The 20893-nt window shown below is 32.0% G+C and overlaps 1 protein-coding gene across 3 annotated transcripts in view; it reads left to right on the top strand.

Annotated features, from left to right (window-relative positions):
- The first annotated feature begins 669 nt into the window (after window positions 1-669).
- The window catches only part of LOC108909920 (trithorax group protein osa), a 198052-nt gene continuing 177828 nt past the window's right edge, over window positions 670-20893 (top strand). For all 3 annotated transcript variants that reach the window (XM_018714394.1, XM_018714393.1, XM_018714392.1), the window contains exon 1: window positions 670-1708. In XM_018714394.1, coding sequence (XP_018569910.1) covers window positions 920-1708 — 789 coding nt within the window. In that variant the 5' untranslated portion in view covers window positions 670-919. The remainder of the gene's footprint in view (window positions 1709-20893) is intronic.

Raw genomic sequence — 20893 nt, 5'->3', positions numbered from 1 at the left:
AAAAAATCTCAAAATTATCTAGTTAAGATAAACAGTTGTTTTTGTTTTATTTTCAAGATATGTAAATATGTACTGATTTTTTTTACTCCTTGGAAATAAAGATTATTTTATATTATGGTTGTTGTTATTTAACTAAATATCATAAGAATCTATTTTTATAACTTCAAATTTACTCAAATATTTAATCATTTGTTAATTTTCAAATTTTTTGAGGTTATTTGAGTTATTTATTTGTATTGATCTGTATGTCAAATATGCAAAAATAAGTACAGTAAATTATTTATTATTTGATGACACAAATTATGTATTTTAGTTATGTATCATAAAATTTATTCTATTTGGTATGAGAATACCTATTACAGTAAAATTTAAATCAGGGCGCCATTTCTTATGTCTATGAAAAATACGCGCGTTTACAAGTTGCTAGTACGAATCAGCGCCACAGAGACATAATTGTAAGTGCACAGAAAAATAGTTCCAAATTTATTATATTGTTTGTTGAAGTCATAGTAGAAATAATTAAATGTTGTGAAGTTACACATGTTTTTTAAGTACGACGGAGTTAATAGACATAAAAATAAGGAAGTTTAGTGTGTAAAAATATGTCGTTCCAAGATAAAATATTCGCGTAGGAAACAGACCTTTACCCATAACCGCCATAACCTCCATTCGTGTTATTGGAGTAGATACGGAATTAAGTTGTGTGTCAGATGTGTCCATCATTTTGGATTATTGAAAAAGTTTGGTGGCGTTATTTATTTACGGAATAGAAAGTGATATAGTGAGTAATTTATTATGTGTTTGCAAGGACCAGGGTGCAAATTGGGCCCCCAAAATGAAGGAAAGCATCCGTTGTTGACTAGAACGGCGGGGTGTTGGCAACGATCGGCCGTGCTAGATCGCAGCCGTTTTTCTTAACATGGCTGCAACGCAGGCTGAAAAGCATCAAAATGACGTGAATAGTGAGAAAGTGCAGTCGGATCAGCATCTGAATGTGCGGAATTCCTTGTTGCAAAATGGAACCGAAAAGAGTGGTGTTCGCGGAGGTGGCAGTGTAGTGCATACAAAGGCTAAAAACACCGGCGGCAAAAACATTGCCATCGAAATGAGTCAATACCGCCAGGATGGCAGTGGTGGCGGCTCGACGGCGGTTTCTGGACAAACAAATGCTGGTTCGGGTCCAACATCTTCTGGTGCACCGGGTTCGAATAGCACCTCGGAATCGGGTCTTGGCGGTGAGTCTGACTCGTCGGCTGGGGGTACTGGGGGTCCCACAGACTCAAATCTGTATTCGGTAGAAGGTCCCCCAGCCCCATCATCCGCCGTCGACGGTCACGGTTACGGTTTTCCTTACAGCAGAGACGTGCACAATAGTGCCGAAGGGGGCATACATGCGTTCGGGCCTCGCCAACCATTTGGCGGCCCGAAACAGATATCACCTCATCAATTACATCAGCCCCATCAACGATTCGTAGGGGGACCGTCAATTTCTCAGCCCTCCGGCCCAACGCCTACTCTTAATCAGCTTTTACAAAGCAACAACCCCTTGCAGCATCGATATCAGAACAACTTCGGTCATCCTGACCAACATTATAGTCAAGCCTGGCAATCTCAGAAACCTTTACAACAGAGTTATGCCCCAGGTCCTCCCGCTTCAGCAGCTGTAGGTTCCCCGGCTCCTTCTACACCTTACAGGGCGCAGCCGACGGTAAGTTCTACTTTTTCATTTGATGTTTTCCATGAGCTACCTCCTAAATTGTCCGTCTTGGCAGGAGGAAGCCACGTGCCGTAGTTTGTTTACCATTTCCGTGTTATCAGGGCCGGCCCCGGTATTTCTCGATCCTTAGTCCTGGCTATCCACCAACACCGATACATGCAACTTTTGGCCTTGAACTTGCTTTGACAGACGATTGCCGTATCTCCCACTTTTGTTATTATGCAATCAGCTGACGTGTCGCAAATGTGACGTCGAATACTTCCGCACGCCTACATGTATAGCACCCTATGAGCTCGGAGGTCCCATATTTTCGTATTCTCATTAAATATTAAAACTTTCAACAACCTTTAGCTTTTCCTTATCGTTCAACAGTGCCTGATGGCAGTATTACGTTAAAATGTATATACAATTGCTAACGTTGCACGTTCACAATATTCAAACACGGATATGAAAAGTTAAATGAAAATGTAACTTCACAAATGATTTTCAACAATACTAATACTTAAAAATTTAAAAATATTTGAAATTAGTGATATGGAAATCTGGAATTTACTAAAACACGATGTCCAACAACCATGGAAAAATCAGGAAAATTTAAAATGGGCCTCGATAATAGGTACATATTAAGTAATTTAGTATACAATCCAGAAAAACGTGTGTTATAAAATGATCGAAACGACAATGATTCGAATAACTTTTTTTTTTTTTTGTCTAGGAAAAGGTTTCCATAAAAGTTGTATTGTTGCTCTTTGAAGCACTAAATTCAGTTTTAGAAAAAATTAAAAACAATTGAACATCGCATATGCGACGTAAATTATTTTTTCTATGATATACCTTGTAAGTATTTAATTGTATTATAAATTTAAGTTTTTCTGGATTCAGAAATATAAATTTTATCCGAGACGGGACATTTTATTTTATATTACTCATTATAATTAGGTACCTAAGGAAAAGATTATAAAATTCTTAAATGAATTACACCGGGTGTTGCACGAGAGTGCGTTTGTGCACTGAAATATTCTTAGTATCGATAAAACATCTTATTTAGAAAAACTCTTATGAACCAACCAGACGACATATTTATATTTTTAATTAATAAAAATACAAATTCCAAGACATTAAAAATACAGAGTATTTATTTAAAAAAACGATTTTTTATTGATTTTCCATGCCCCCAAAGAACCTCTTATAATAAACTTTTTTCTTAAGATCAAACAAAAAAGTTACCTACGTCAGCAGTAATTTTTTATAAGAAACTTACGAAACAATTTAAAAGTAAGAAATAGTATATTTATATTTAGTACCTATTAAGGTTATTGTGAATACAAAATACTTTCCAAATTTATTTTTAGTGGAAAACTGATGTAATTTTGCACTACTTTAATCTTTACAGAAAAGAAGTAAAAAGGCAGATTTAAGTATTTAGATTTCAGTAAACAATTTCAGTTTTTGGAAATTTTATTTAATTTTGCTAGTTTTCTTGTATATTCTATGTTATTTAAATAATTGACGATGCCTTCTCCTATACATACAGTGTTAACTTTATTTTTAAAAACAGCTAAATTTAAAGAAAAAAAGCCCATTTGATTTTTCGTAATTTTAACATAAAAGTTATTCTTGTAAGGGTTCTCATTTTCGGTACCAGTATACTGGATGCATTTTTTAAATGTTTTATCCAAAATTATTAGCTATGCTTATATCTTAGCATGGTTTATTTTCTTCCATGGTTTTAGTACCTATTTTATTGAAGAACCTACGTTATGCAGTCAAATGCAAAATTACATAAAACTTCGTGATATCATAATTTGCTGAAAATTATAAAAATCTAAAAACAGAATGTAGGCAATAAACATCAAATTACGCCTGTTTTAATCCAAAGCCTATTCATAGGAAAACATCGGTTTTAATGATAATGGGTAAAATTGTGATCAATTTGGACACCATTATAGTTGATTACTGAAAGTAGCTATTTCTTCCAAAATAAATTTAAAATTTTATTGTTAAAGATCGAAACCTCGATCGAAAAGTACAGAACTATTGAAAGTGTAATTTTCATCGGATTGAGAATTTTATGTAAGTAATAAGTACTTTCCAAGAATATTCATATCTTTCTTTCTAATATTCTAAAGATAGATTTCCACTTGGAATTACATTATCTCCCAACTTTTCGGTTGGTAAATATAGTAAACCTCTTTTGATAATGGAGCTCATCGAAAATCCTCTACAATATGCAAGTTGGAATATAACAGCGACGTTGCGACAAACTTTCAGTCTTTGTCAAAACAAAATGAAGTTTGTCAAAAAATTTAATTAAAAATGACTCATCCAAACTTGCAAAAGAATTTAGCTCATTCATCATGATTCCGACGACACAGGTTAGTTTTTGTTCAAATTTTGTAGATAGATACTATAAAGTAACTGTTCTGTACCAAATTTTACGTCTATATCTTCAGTGTTTTTTCAGTAATTGATTGAAAACTAAGTTTCACTTCCAATCTTTAAAGGACCGAATAGAAAAAAGAAAATGACATGAATCAGCCCTGTAATTCATTGCAAAGTCGGTATTACACTTTTAAGCAAGATTTTCTTTCCAGCATCAATTAAGATTTTGTTGTTTAAAAGTTAATACGCATGAGTGCTTTTTCCAGTTTATTTGCGTTGCAAGGGTGTTCCAGTTTTTGTTGGGCACTGTATGTAGTATTTAGTATATTTTACGACTGTTTGTGAGCATACTGTGAGACGTTAATCGCTAACGAGAGGGAAACCTCAGAATTAATTTGGTTTGAGTAATATTTAATAATAATACTGACAATGAGTACTATTTGAATAATATTTAAGTATTAAAAGAATTATTTATGTCACGTACAATATGTGGATACCTAATTAGCCTGAACTGACTTTTCACAGTACAATCTATTGATGAAGTTTGGATGATTGGTAAACACCCTGCTTATACGATTAATCTTAAGATCAAATCTATTATTGTGGCAAAGTAGAATACAGTAATTTATGAATTGTTGGTTTGTACTAGATATACTTATGTTGCCTTGTGAAAAAAGATAGTGGTTTGAAACTGCCGTGTGCAATGCTGTGGTGCCTTGTCCTACTTCAGTACGACAGAACCTATCTAACTTTGAACAATAATTATGTTTTAAATATTACAAATTCTATCAATAGTAGTGGAGTATTAATAGATCTCTGTTTTTGCTACCGTAGTAATAGTAACGATAGCAAGTTAAATAAACTGTGTTTTACCGACTGCGATAAATTATAATGTACTTATGTCACGTTCGCTGTCTATGGTTATTAATTTTTGTCGATAGCAGACAAACTTTTGCATTTATTGATAAAATACTAGTGAAATAATCGTAGAATAGAAATGAGATGTATAAATACATTTGTAAACATTGTTTATTATGTATAATTTTATAACTGGTACTAAAATTAACTCTACGATTAAAAAGGTTAATGAATCCTAGCATGAATAAAAATTAAAATAAACAGTTTATTACATAAATACGGCAGGGTCATAATTATCTACGAAATAATGGTATCTGTTATGTTACGTATTGTTTACATAATTATAATAAGTGTTGATTGAAACAATTTACGTACAGTCTGTTATTTACGAGGTTCTTTATAAACAAACGCTTTTTGACTTCGAAATTCAGTATATTGTAGACTTACATGTAAGCGACTAACCAATACAATTGGACGCTGTTTTCACAGCCATCTATATATCAATAAAAAGGGCAGAATTTAATTAAATTTAACTAATTTTACGTTCGTCAATAAAGCAAGTCGTTATCCTCTTAAGCCTAGTCCTAATATAGTTTTGAGGAATTAGATACAAAAATACTGTGGTATTTATTGACTTCGATTTACAGGTATTTTTTATTTATATGCAATTCCATGTATCAGTGAATATTTTTTTTCTTCTAAAAAAGAAACTGGGTTTTTCATCGGCGATTTTTTATATTTTTTTCGAAATGTTAAATCTCCAGGCGGGAAGCAAAAAATAAACTTTACTTTTTATAAATCCCCACACGAAAAACTTGGATTTTATTTAATGAGGGGCTCTAGCTAGCGTCAAAAATGTTGACGTAAACTATAAGTTTTAAATAAACCCTATCATATCTTAATAATTTCGAAAAATGTATTTTGCGCCTGCGTAAAATTTAACATAAAATTTATATTTTTCTATTTGAAACGTATGAAGTAATGTAGGGAATAGGTTTTTTTATGCTTGAATTAAAGTTAAAAAAACTCATTTCTTGTGTTTAATACCGGTGATGTTAGAAACGAAATTGAAAAAACATCAAAAAACTCTGAAACGGTATATCTTACAGCTTACAGCCCTTTACCCGGCATCATATAGCACAATAATTTATTCTAAGCGTTAAATTCAATTGAGGATGTGTCGTGTGAATATGCAGATTTAAAACTACGCCATTCGACATTTTTACCATTTCGATCAAATAAGCAAATCCATACCGTAACAGGCAGTAAATATTTGTTTATTAAAGTAGATCATAAATTAAAAAATACGATAATATACAGAGTGCTCCATTTTCAAAAATCATGTTAATTAATACCCAGGAGAAATCTTATGAAATTTGAATATTATTTTAAAATGTGAAGAAATTGTTCTGGTTTATTTGAAACATGTTTGAAATATATTTTTTTATTATAAAAAAATCTATCCCATCCCTGCGTGTCTAATTTTTGTTGTTATAAAAAATAAAATATATTCAATTAATGATTGTGACTAAGCCAAGTTACTTTTTAAGAAATAACAAGTACCTAACTGCGTTTATCTAAATTTTACCTTAACAATTTATTAAATTAAAACAGCTGTCAATTATTATTATTATTGTTATTGTGAAGATATTTGCAATTAACGAAGGACACGGATTACTATATTAAAGTTTGTGTGTGTTTACAAACATACTTTCTGTTTTCTACCTTCTATAGATGGATAAATTTAAGCCAATCTTCTTTTCTCTAAACATTTTTTTTCATATTAAGTTCTATGGTAAGTAAATAAGGTAAATAGTTATAATTTTTTTGTCATGTTAAATCCATCCAAATTAAGACTGCACATTTCTCTGCATCTCGATTCACATCCCTCTTTGCTCGTTATACGAATGATTAAGAAAAAATTGTTTATATTTATGTAAATCTAGACGTACAAAATATGCTTTCCTAAATTCGTCATATTCTATACATTGAAAAGGAGTTTTTCATTTTTTTAAATAAAATATGGGACGTTACACGTCAAATCGAAGACACTTAATAAATGGTTTTGGGCGTACAATAATTAAGTCTTCCAAGTACTTTAAGATCTTAACGTGGCAGAATTTGAAAATTCAATATGGCGCCTGCAAGTGTAAAAAAATCCAGTAAGCTCCCTTCAGTGAACTGATAAATCTCGTCTCCAAATAATGTTAATGGGGAGATCGCTGTTCATAAATCTTAAGTTATTTTCAGAAGATTCAAGATGGAAATGTTTATATAACTGCTTAGCAAGCCATAAACCACAAAACCTTTATTCAAACATAGTTCAATGGTCGATTACACAGAGAAGACAAGTCAGGCTAGTCATTTCCTATGTTTTCGAAGTCGCTGAATCATAAATTGAAGTCGGTTCGATAGTATCGTATCACTTCCCCCCCCCCAAAAAAAAAAAAAAAATTAAAAATCACGTGGCTAGTCAATTCTTATGTTTTTGAGTCGCTGAATCGTAATTTTATCGACTAATGTCATATTAGTTATGTTATTTCTTTTTGATTTATTTGAAAATAAACACTTCTCGTCGTTTCTCATGTTTCCGGGGTTGCCAAATCGCAATTTAAAGTCGTTTCGATAAATTCATCACGTTCTGATCCTTGGATCAAAATTGCGATTTTTCATTTATACCTACTATGAATTGAACCTTAAAAGCATTTTTTTGCAAGCCCATTCAAGGGGCTATGAGTTCAAATCCCGTGGATATTTCGAATTTTTCAATCTCGATATATCAGTAGCATTTGTACCCGAGAAACCAAACAAAAAAGTAATAAAACTCCAGTAATGGCAAAAATCCAATTTCTTAAAATGACTAGCTGATCATCGTTTTGTCGAATATCCGTGGCATTGCTTGTATACGAAAACAAGCTTGCGACTGATGAAGGGACCGACATGGTGGTATTTAAGCTGGTACCTGTCATTGCTACTCGAGAACTGATATCGATAATGCAGGGCAAGTCTTTTTCGAGTTTTATGAGGATTAAAATTTTTTTTGATGTTAGGATCATAACGTAATACTATTGAACCGACTTTAAGTCGATTTAGCGACCCCAAAAACATTGGGAACAACTATAGTAGGATCGTATTCGATGCAAAGTAGAGCAAAAAGTTGTCGGTCTTTTATCAAAGGAAAATCGTGTCATCATTTTTATTAGGCGTACGATAAATCATTTCAAATTTAAAATGAAATTCAATATAAAATCTGAAATACCGCTGCATACGCACTGTGTTCTGGTAGTAGCTGTAGTCGCCCAGGTGCATCGAGTGTACGAACTGGTCGGTTATACGTCAAATACTAACCTGGCGAGCTTTGCCGTCAATTAGAGAGCGCTTCCAAAAAACAAGTAAACAACAGTGGCGCGTACAGAGGTAAAATGTAGTACATATGTGAAATTTAGGAAACAAATTGGATTTATAATAAATTACATTTAAAATAAATAGTTTATGAGAATAAAGGAATTTTTGTAGGAGCAAGAGTGCCAGACCTGAACTGACCCCCTCGTCCCTTCATAATGTATAAAGAAATTATTCAATTTGTAAAACCCTTAAAAGCGTCCTTATTGGTTCCCTTGACAGACAATGATTTATTACTTTGCATCGAATATGATCCTACTACAGTCTCTATGTCTCTAAATGATCTATTTCGCGGTATGAATAAAAAGACGTGATGTTCTAGTATATTTTGAGGTTAGGATTGGAAAGTGATAAGATACTATCGAAGTGATTTCAATTTCTGATTCAGTGACTTCCAAATCATAGGAAATTATTAGTCTGACTTGTCTTGTCTGTGAAATCGATCATTGAACTATGTTTGAATAAAAGTTTTGTGGTTTATGACTTGCCAAGTAGTTATATAAAAACTGCCATCTGAATCTTCTGAATATAACTTAAGATTTATGAACAGCGATTTCGGAAGTCCCCATTAAGCTTATTTGGAGACGGATTTATCAGTAATATGTTCACTGGAGGGAGTTTATTGGATGAATCCTATTTTTTTTACACTTGCAGGCGCCATATTGGATTTTCGAATTCTGCCACATAACATAATAAAGTACTTGGAAGAATTAATTTTTGTACACCCGAAACTAGCTTTTAAGTTGCTCCAAATTTTGGCGAGAGCCGTGATCGATTTAACGTCAAACATCCCATACGTAAAATAATTTTTTGTATGTAAATTTGTGCGGCTTATGGCAATTTTTTTAAATACTTACCTACCAAATTCTGTTACGAATTTCATAAACTAGATCAATTTCATTATGTCTTTAATGTTTATCCTTCACTTTAGTGGAACACAATTAGCCATTCTATTTTGACTTTTATATTATGTCGATTTGATTTAGTTAGTTTTTCTAAATGGTTTCATACTTGTACGTGTTTTGTACTACTTTTTATCAGCGCTACCTCATTGTCATTCCGATTTTGTTGGTAATAGATACAGTGCTATTATTACCTTCTAATTCTATTTTTATCTAATTATATTCTCTGTGTACCTCATTGGTGTACCTATAATTTAAAATGACATGCAGAGTTTTGAATTAGCCGTAGACTATACGTTTATAATTATTTTTTTGTAATTTAAAAAACTTACAGTTTTTGCATATTTGTTTTAATGGTATTTTATTATTTATTTATTATTTCTTTATATTAAAAACGTTATATTTTAAATATGAAATTATTATTTAACACTGATTATCTGATTTTTAATTTTTTTAAAGTAATTTTAAATAGTAGCGACAACTTGGTAAATTTAAAACCGTGTTACTTGAATTACATATAAATGATTTCAGTAATAATAAAGAGGGCGATTCCCAGCAAGTGGAAAAAAATCATAGTAGGTAGGATAGGTATCAAAGATGTTCAACATTTGCTTGAAATTCGTGACAAATTTAAGTATTTAGAAGTTACATGGTGTTGCAGTAAAAAAGAAGAATTTTTGTAATAAGGTGTTAAATTGAAAATTTATAATCTATTTAATTCTGTAACTTTTACATCAGTGAAAATAATTTGAATTTTATGTCGGATCTTGAAAATACTAATGTAATGCAATAACATCAATAAAAAATTTCTATATTTAACTAAAAATATTTAAATAAAAAATACATTTTAACATTCATAAATTTGTTCAGAGTCTAACTGAATTGAATCTCAATTTTATTCAGCCTGATTCGCATTAAAGTTTCAAATAACATTATACAGTGTGTCCCAAAATGCTGGAACAAATTATTCATATTTTTTCCAGTTGAAATTTAAAAAAATCGCTATAACAGGTCAATTAGTAAATATAAATTGTCACATTTTTGCGATATTTTCTATTTTTTGAGCCATATTTGACAGACCTATAACATTACCGACAATTTTTTTTAATAGGACGCTCTATAATTTATAGTATAAATAGATAGCCCTTCTAAAGACGAATTCAACGATATAAGGTTATACCTACTTTTTTGACATAGTTGTCAAAAAATGGAGTAATTCAATGAAAACAATCATTTAGTACTACTTTTTATTTTATTACAGCAAATGTTCAAAGTGGCCCCCATTAACCATTGTATCGATGTAGTAAAAATATTGGAAATTCTTCGTGACAATATGCACTATGGGGTGGCCTATTATTTGGCGTACTAAAAAGGTCTATTATTAATTGACAATGCAAATCGTGTACTGGTGGTTGCCTATGCTCGACGGTCACGTGACTTCATGTATAAAGGCTCATATTGCAAATAAGCATGAGAGATAACTATTATTACTAACTAGATAACTGTAAACTATCATTTTTTATAAATGTTATGATAAATTCCTATCTGTGGCTACAAGTTTTCCTAAATCGTTTTGGGTCGGCATTGCCGACCGTGACGGGCTCAAATTTTGCCTAGAAATGTTTAAGAATTCGGAATCCGGCATAAAATTTAAATTATGAGATAAAAGTTATAGGATAAATTAGTCAGACATTTTCCGTACGTACGCTCTCTATTTTTTAATTACAAACTTTCATCCAAAAGTATAATTTAACGACCTTGACAAAGAAAATAAACGAAAAATACTTTTATATTTGTTAACTTAATAACGGGATTAGAGATCAACACTGTCTTTCTCTTGGAGTTTTTTTTTTATTTTGCTGTGAGCCGTCTACATTTTTATTTTTTTAAAAATAAAGTAAAAATCACAAATAATTGCCAAATTCCAAACGGCGAACAGCGCAAGTACTTTTTGCTGGTCATTGTACATATACACTTTTTTAAATTTAAATGAAAATCTTCCTATCCATAGGGTTTTTTAAAATGAATTATGTATGTATATTTTTAAAGAAAGCCTAAGGCAGAAAGAGTATAATAATGACCTCGTAAATAAATGCATAAAAAACTTTGCTTAGGTATAAAATGTCTAAAATATGCCGGTTTAGCTTCAAGGAAATTCCCATGAAAATAAGTACTCCGCGGTTTACCCCTTAACCAATAATACAAAAACATGTTTTTATGTTGATTTATTAGGGCTGTCACAATCGGTCCGCTAGACATTATTGGCGCCGTCAGTCGGCCACGCGAGCTGCCTAGCTGTCGGTTTAATCGCCGATTTCCCCGTAGGTAATTGAACGGTTTCTTTTACGATTTTAGTGTTGTCTCTTGATGCATATGTGTAAATTATGTAGAGCGTATTTAGTGCTAAAAAACAATTTATGTATGAATATTCATACTAATTGCAAGTAATCTACCATTTGATATAGTAAATAATAAAACGTTTCATACACAACCCCGAGTGGAAATTACAAAATCGGACAGTTTGGAGGTAGATTGTTTAATTATGCACTTATTACATCAGTAGATGTCGAACGGTCGTTGTCTTTAGATTAAGATATTTTATCACCGTAGCGAATAAGTCTCGCTGAAACGGGTAGAAACATACCTGATGATACAATCTATAACGGATCCATCCAGATTGTAATACCGATGACAAGGATGCGTAAATCAATTTATGTGTTTCACAATGATACATTGACATAAATCTTATAATCATTGTTCACTTTGGCCATGTTCTTTTATTCATTATTTCGATGTGATGGATTCCATAGAGCCAATAAGACATTAGAATTTTTTAAACAGACCAATCGTAATACATCCACGGAATTCGTCGCATTAAAACGAGGAATAAAAGAACATTGCCTTTATTTTACGTTGATGATCCGCACGCCTTTGTTGCTGGGCCAATTATAACAGCTCTATTGATTATGTACCTAATTCAATTATGTGCTTAGTAAAATGGTAGACATTTTGAATAAGTATTATTGTAGATGTTTTTGGTTTTTTATTATAATTGAGTGTTTTTATTTGCACATTCTTGTAACTGTTTTTTTTCCAATCAGGTTTTTCTAACTATTTTAGTTATGAACGTTCCATTATGTGATATCCATTTTTTAACTTGGAAATAGTAAAAAAAAACCGCGAATATCTTGCAAATTATAAGTAGACCCCAATATAATTTAATAATTACAATAAAAGAAAATATTTCTGTGTAAAATTTAATATAGGATTCCATTTAAAAAAAATCTAAATATTCATCATCAAAAGCTTTGAACTTCTGAAATCCGTAGTTACTATTTTTCTATTAGAAATGATAATACCGTAGACATTTTCGTACGATTTTAAACATATTTTTCTAGGGTTTATCATGATAAACAAAATGGAAAATAATATATACCGGGTGGAGACTGGAATAAATTCGCTACAGGGGAGCTGAATAATTTTTCGAAAAATTCCCTAACACGTCAACGTCATCGAATCCAGCGTACTGATCACATTTATTATTTTTCAAGAGATTGAGGGTTGCATAACATTAAAATGTTATTGTTAGGTTTATTGCATTTCAACGTAACAGTTCAAAATGTGCATCATTTACTTGTTGGCAATATCCTAATTTGTTATAGGTTTCGTCCCGTACATTACGTAACATTTCCGGTGTTATTGCCCTGGTTTCATCTCTTATTCTTTCCTTCAGCTCATCAATGTTATACGGTTTTTGAATGTAAGCCATACTTTTGAGATGTCCCCATAAAAAAAAATCAGCGGTGTAAGATCTGGACACCGTGCTGGCCACTCGATTGTATAAGGCATTGTACTCGATTGTATAACCAGGGCAATAACACTGGAAATGTTACGTAATGTAAGGGACGAAACCTATCACAGATTGGGATGTTGCCAACAAGTAGATGGTGCACATTTTGATGTACCTGAAGTTCCGAACGTTCGTTTGAACGAAAATGAAAACCCGTAATATCACGTTTAATCGTACTTAAAATGATTTTACCAACTAAATTCTGACTTCTGTAAACGAAAACAATGCTTCCCCGTCATCGGAAGCCACCCCCCATATTATCCACCCTTAAAACTTAGTTACATGTATTTTAGAAAATTAGCCCCGTACCACCCTATATTTGACATAGGTTGTTAACATTACTTTTATACTGATTTTTAAGAAACATTCGGACCTCTTGTCACTATCGGAAGACACCCTGTCAACAACCCTTAAAACTGTCATTACTTATATCTCCAATCAAGCTTAAAAAGCCACGTTAAATTTGATTTAAAAAGTTTACGTTTCATTTATATTCATTTACAAAACCTATTGCCGCCCTTTGTTGCCACCGGAAACTACCCTATCACTATGAACTACCCTTGGAAAGGTCAAGTACTCTATTCCAAATATCAAGCCTGCTATCACATTAAATCTGTCTTAAAATTTTACGATAACATCTATATTGATTTATAAATACTATTACTGCCCTTCGTTGCCATCAGAACACACCCCGTCAACTACCCTTAAACAGGTAATATCTTATATCCCCTGTATAAGGCTGAAAGCCATAATAAATTTCAAGTAAATTGATAAAATTATATTTGTATTGACTTTCAACAACTATTATACACTTTGTTGCCACCGGAATCCACCCCGTCAACAACCCTTAAATCAGTTGTTTATTATTTCCCCGTTATCAAGCTTAAAGCCATAATAGATTTTAAGTAAATTGTTAAAATTATATTTATATTGACTTATGATAACTATTAATAGCCTTTGTTGCCACCGGAATGCACCCCAACAACAACCCTTAAATCAGTTGATTATTATTTCCCCGTAATCAAGCTTAAAGCCATAATAGATTTTAAGTAAATTGTTAAAATTATATTTATATTGACTTATGACAACTAATAATAGCCTTTGTTGCCATCGGAATGCACCCCAACAACAACCCTTAAATCAGTTGTTTATTATTTCTCCGTTATCAAGCTTAAAGCCAAATAGATTTTAAGTAAATTATTAAAATTATATTTATATTGACTTATAACAACTATTGATACACTTTGTTGCCACCGGAATCCACCCCATCAACAACCCTTAAATCAGTTGTTTATTATTTCTCCGTTATCAATCTTAAAGCCATAATAGATATTAAGTAAATTATTAAAATTATATTTATATCGACTTATAACAACTATTGATACACTTTGTTGCCACCGGAATCCACCCCATCAACAACCCTTAAATCAATTGTTTATTATTTCCCCGTTATCAAGCTTAAAGCCATAATAGATTTTTAGTAAATTGTTAAAATTATATTTATATTGATTTATAACAACTATTGTTACACTTTGTTGCCACCTGAATCCACCCCATCAACAACCCTTAAATCAGTTGTTTATTATTTCCCCGTTATCAAGCGTAAAGCCATAATAGATTTTAAGTAAATTGTTGAAATTATATTTATATTGACTTATAACAACCATGTTTCCACAGGAATTCACCCCGTCAGCAACCCTTAGATCAGTTGTTTGTTATCTCTCCGATATCAAGCTTAAAGCCACAATGGATTTTATGTAAATTGTTAAAATTATATTTATATTGATTTATAACAACTATTGATACACTTTGTTGCCACCGGAATCCACCCCGTCAACAACCCTTAAATCAGTTGTTTATTATTTCCCAGGTATCAAGCTTAAAACCATAACGGATTTTAAGTACATTGTTAAAATTATATTTATATTGACTTATAACAACTATTGATACACTTTTTTGCCACCGGAATCCACCCCATCAACAACTGTCTTATAATAACTATACAACATATATAATGCACAAATTGATTTAAGGGTGGTTGATGGCATGGATTCCGGTGGCAACAAAGGGTATTAATAATTATTATAAGACAATTATAAGTGTAATGTTATCAATTCACTTAAAATTTGTTATGGCTTTAAGCTTGATATCGTGTACGTAATACACAACTGATTTAGGGGTAGTTGACGGGGTGGATTCCGGTGGAAACAAAGTGTATTAATAGTTGTTATAAGTCAATATAAATATAATTTTAACAATTTACTTAAAATCTATTATGGCTTTAAATTTGATAGCGGGGAAATGATAAACAGCTGATTCAAGGGTTGTTGTTGGGGTGCATTCCGGTGGCAACAAAGTGTATTAATAGTTGTTATAAGTCAATATATATAATTTTAACAATTTACTTAAAATCCATTATGGCTTCAAATTTGATAGCGGGGAAATGATAAACAACTGATTTAAGGGTTGATGTTAGGGTGGATTCCGGTGGCAACAAAGGGTATTAATAGTTGTCATAAGTCAATATAAATATAATTTTAACAATTTACTAAAAATCTATTATGGCTTTAAGCTTGATAACGGGGAAATAATAAACAACTGATTTAAGGGTTGTTGTTGGGGTGCATTCCGGTGGCAACAAAGGCTATTAATAGATGTTATAAGTCAATACAAATATAATTTTAACAATTTACTTAAAATCTATTATGGCTTTAATCTTGATAACTGGGAAATAATAAACAACTGAATTAAGGGTTGTTGTTGGGGCGGATTCCGGTGGCAACAAAGGGTATTAACAGTTGTCATAAGTCAATATAAATATAATTTTAACAATTTACTTAAAATCTATTACGGCTTTAAGCTTGATAACGGGGAAATAATAAACTGATTTAAGGGTTGTTGATGGGGTGGATTCCGGTNCGTTATCAAGCTTAAAGCCATAATAGATTTTTAGTAAATTGATAAAATTATATTTATATTAATTTATAACAACTATTGTTACACTTTGTTGCCACCTGAATCCACCCCATCAACAACCCTTAAATCAGTTGTTTATTATTTCCCCGTTATCAAGCGTAAAGCCATAATAGATTTTAAGTAAATTGTTGAAATTATATTTATATTGACTTATAACAACCATGTTTCCACAGGAATTCACCCCGTCAGCAACCCTTAGATCAGTTGTTTGTTATCTCTCCGATATCAAGCTTAAAGCCACAATGGATTTTATGTAAATTGTTAAAATTATATTTATATTGATTTATAACAACTATTGATACACTTTGTTGCCACCGGAATCCACCCCGTCAACAACCCTTAAATCAGTTGTTTATTATTTCCCAGGTATCAAGCTTAAAACCATAACGGATTTTAAGTACATTGTTAAAATTATATTTATATTGACTTATAACAACTATTGATACACTTTTTTGCCACCGGAATCCACCCCATCAACAACTGTCTTATAATAACTATACAACATATATAATGCACAAATTGATTTAAGGGTGGTTGATGGCATGGATTCCGGTGGCAACAAAGGGTATTAATAATTATTATAAGACAATTATAAGTGTAATGTTATCAATTCACTTAAAATTTGTTATGGCTTTAAGCTTGATATCGTGTACGTAATACACAACTGATTTAGGGGTAGTTGACGGGGTGGATTCCGGTGGAAACAAAGTGTATTAATAGTTGTTATAAGTCAATATAAATATAATTTTAACAATTTACTTAAAATCTATTATGGCTTTAAATTTGATAGCGGGGAAATGATAAACAGCTGATTCAAGGGTTGTTGTTGGGGTGCATTCCGGTGGCAACAAAGTGTATTAATAGTTGTTATAAGTCAATATATATAATTTTAACAATTTACTTAAAATCCATTATGGCTTCAAATTTGATAGCGGGGAAATGATAAACAACTGATTTAAGGGTTGCTGTTGGGGTGGATTCCGGTGGCAACAAAGGGTATTAATAGTTGTCATAAGTCAATATAAATATAATTTTAACAATTTACTAAAAATCTATTATGGCTTTAAGCTTGATAATGGAGAATAAACAACTGATTTAAGGGTTGTTGTTGGGGTGCATTCCGGTGGCAACAAAGGCTATTAATAGTTGTTATAAGTCAATACAAATATAATTTTAACAATTTACTTAAAATCTATTATGGCTTTAATCTTGATAACGGGGAAATAATAAACAACTGATTTAAGGGTTGTTGATGGGGTGGATTCCGGTGGCAACAAAGGGTATTAGCAGTTGTCATAAGTCAATATAAATATAATTTTAACAATTTACTTAAAATCTATTATGGCTTTATACTTGATAACGTGGAAGTAATAAACAACTGATTTAAGGGTTGTTGATGGGGTGGATTCCGGTGGCAACAAAGGGTATTATTAGTTGTCATAAGTCAATATAAATATAATTTTAACAATTTACTTAAAATCTATTATGGCTTTAAGCTTGATTACGGGGAAATAATAATCAACTGATTTAAGAGTTGTTGTTGGAGTGCATTCCGGTGGCAACAAAGGCTATTAATAGTTGTCATAGGTCAATATAAATATAATTTTAACAATTTACTTAAAATCTATTATGGCTTTAAGCTTGATACCGGGGAAATAATAAACAACTGATTTAAGGGTTGTTGATGGGGTGGATTCCGGTGACAACAAAGTGTATCAATAGTTGTTATAAGTCAATATAAATATAATTTTAATAATTTACTTAAAATCTATTATGGCTTTAAGCTTGATAACGGGAAAATAATAAACAACTGATTTAAGGTTTGTTGATGGGGTGGATTCCGGTGGCAACAAAGGGTATTAACAGTTGTCATAAGTCAATATAAATATAATTTTAACAATTTACTTAAAATCTATTATGGCTTTAAGCTTGATAACGGGGAAATAGTAAACAACTGATTTAAGGGTTGTTGTTGGGGTGCATTCCGGTCGCAACAAAGGCTATTAATAGTTGTTATAAGTCATTATAAATATAATTTTAACAATTTACTTAAAATCTATTATGGCTTTAAGCTTGCTAACGGGGAAATAATAAACAACTGATTTAAGGGTTGTTGATGGGGTGGATTCCGGTGGCAACAAAGGGTATTAATAGTTGTCATAAGTCAATATAAATATAATTTTAACAATTTACTTAAAATCTATTATGGCTTTAAGCTTGATAACGGGGAAATAATAAACAACTGATTTAAGGGTTGTTGATGGGGTGGATTCCGGTGGCAACAAAGGGTATTAATAGTTGTCATAAGTCAATATAAATATAATTTTAACAATTTACTTAAAATCTATTATGGCTTTAAGCTTGATAACGGGGAAATAATAAACAACTGATTTAAGGGTTGTTGATGGGGTGGATTCCGGTGGCAACAATTGGTATTAATAGTTGTTGAAAGTCAATACAAATATAATTTTATCAATTTACTTGAAATTTATTATGGCTTTCAGCCTTATACAGGGGATATAAGATATTACCTGTTTAAGGGTAGTTGACGGGGTGGGTTCTGATGGCAACGAAGGGCAGTAATAGTATTTATAAATCAATATAGATGTTATCGTAAAATTTTAAGACAGATTTAATGTGATAGCAGGCTTGATATTTGGAATAGAGTACTTGACCTTTCCAAGGGTAGTTCATAGTGATAGGGTAGTTTCCGGTGGCAACAAAGGGCGGCAATAGGTTTTGTAAATGAATATAAATGAAACGTAAACTTTTTAAATCAAATTTAACGTGGCTTTTTAAGCTTGATTGGAGATATAAGTAATGACAGTTTTAAGGGTTGTTGACAGGGTGTCTTCCGATAGTGACAAGAGGTCCGAATGTTTCTTAAAAATCAGTATAAAAGTAATGTTAACAACCTATGTCAAATATAGGGTGGTACGGGGCTAATTTTCTAAAATACATGTAACTAAGTTTTAAGGGTGGATAATATGGGGGGTGGCTTCCGACGACGGGGAAGCATTGTTTTCGTTTACAGAAGTCAGAATTTAGTTGGTAAAATCATTTTAAGTACGATTAAACGTGATATTACGGGTTTTCATTTTCGTTCAAACGAACGTTCGGAACTTCAGGTACATACATTTTGAGCAATTCTTACGTTGAAAAGTAATAAACAACAATTACATTTAATGTTATGCAACTCTCGACCTCTTGAAAAATAATAAATGTGATCAGTCACTCTAGATTCGTCTTTCTGTCACCTTTCCAACGAGGGGTCACACGCCATATTGTTGCAAAAAAAAAGTTGGTTGGGGTTTCCGCCCTTCTTGAAAGGCTATATTTCGCATATTGCTTGAAAAAGGTAGGTAAGTAAATACATTAAAACGTTGACGTGTCTCAGGAATTTTTCGAAAAATTATTCAGCTCCGATAGCGAATTTATTCCAGTTAAAATCTCCACCCTGCATATTGTTGTATAGTTGTTACGATATCAATTGGAACCTGTGAATCTTAAAGGAACCGTCTGCACTTCTCTTGAAATTTCTTCATATGCTTTAGCCATGATGTGTCTCCTAATTTATACTCGAATAGTCATTGGGCGAGTCCGGTATTGGTAGCCAGTTCGCCTGATGTAGAATGGACGCGCTGGTCGTCAAAGCAAACCTGTATTGGCCCACTAGGTCGTAAATAATTTTTTGCATGGTATTCTATAATTAGTTTGGTGCCAAACGTGGTTCACTTGGCTTTGTCAGTGCCGTAGAGGGCAGTGCTTGGTGTGGTATCTTTATTGTTGGTATAATACGTATTATTAATTACACAGGCCCCCCCCTCAAAAAAAAAGTTGAAAATACCAGAGACTAGACCCACTTATCCTTATGTATTTTGACGCGCTGAAACCGAATCCGGAGTCAAGATTGCTCCATCACCCTCCAGCTTTTTTATATCGCGAAAAACTACCCCAAAAACACGGAAAATGTTCAAATTCTCGCTTGAGCACGCTTCCGAAAGATAAACGTGAGAACCAGCACAATAAGACTATTTTATATGTATTTTGACGAGCTAAAACTGAATCCTCCGATACAATCTCTGTTTAGAAAACTCAAATTTAAGGAAATAGAACCCCGGTACCAAGGACGATGGGATGGCAGATTTTTGTTGGATGCTTAAAAGGGAATCCGAGCGAGATAGCAGAAAAAGAAAAAGGTATCCACTAGGGTTTCTGATTTCTCGGTCTATTTGTTTTCTCGGGTCTCGAGAATTCTCGACTAGGAATTCCCGGGAATTCTCGAATTCCCGAGAAATTTCTAAAACTTAAAAAACTCATAATTTTGGTATTGCAATGCGAAATATAAACATGCTATTATACTTAACAATCATCATTAACATTTATTATTTATTCAGTATTTTTATTAATTACTTATGTTTCTACTTCTACTAACAAAACTAAATTAAACTTTGAGTTTCTTCTTAAAAACCTTTAACTTGTTTTTTTATTAAACACTCAATATACTTATGTTCATTTCAATGTTTTTGAATCGTAGTTTTCTTCCAATAATAATTATTAATAATCATTAATCATGCAGTCTTTTAATTAAATAAATAGTAAATAAGGAAATTTAACCGAAGAAATCTTAAAAAAAAAACAAGCTTTAATTTAAAGATACAAAAGCGTTCTTCATATTAATGCATCACTTCAACATTAGGTATCTGCTTATAATAAAATTTCTACACAGACTTATAACTAGTTACTGGGTGATTCACTATATTTTGACCCCTTTAACTTTTTTGTTTTAAGAGTTATAAAAAAATG

This window comes from Anoplophora glabripennis, unplaced genomic scaffold, assembly GCF_000390285.2.
Source record: "Anoplophora glabripennis isolate ALB-LARVAE unplaced genomic scaffold, Agla_2.0 scaffold424, whole genome shotgun sequence".
Lineage (NCBI taxonomy): Eukaryota > Metazoa > Arthropoda > Insecta > Coleoptera > Cerambycidae > Anoplophora > Anoplophora glabripennis.
Note: the sequence above shows the minus strand (reverse complement) of the source record. Positions and strands in the feature narration are given on the sequence as shown.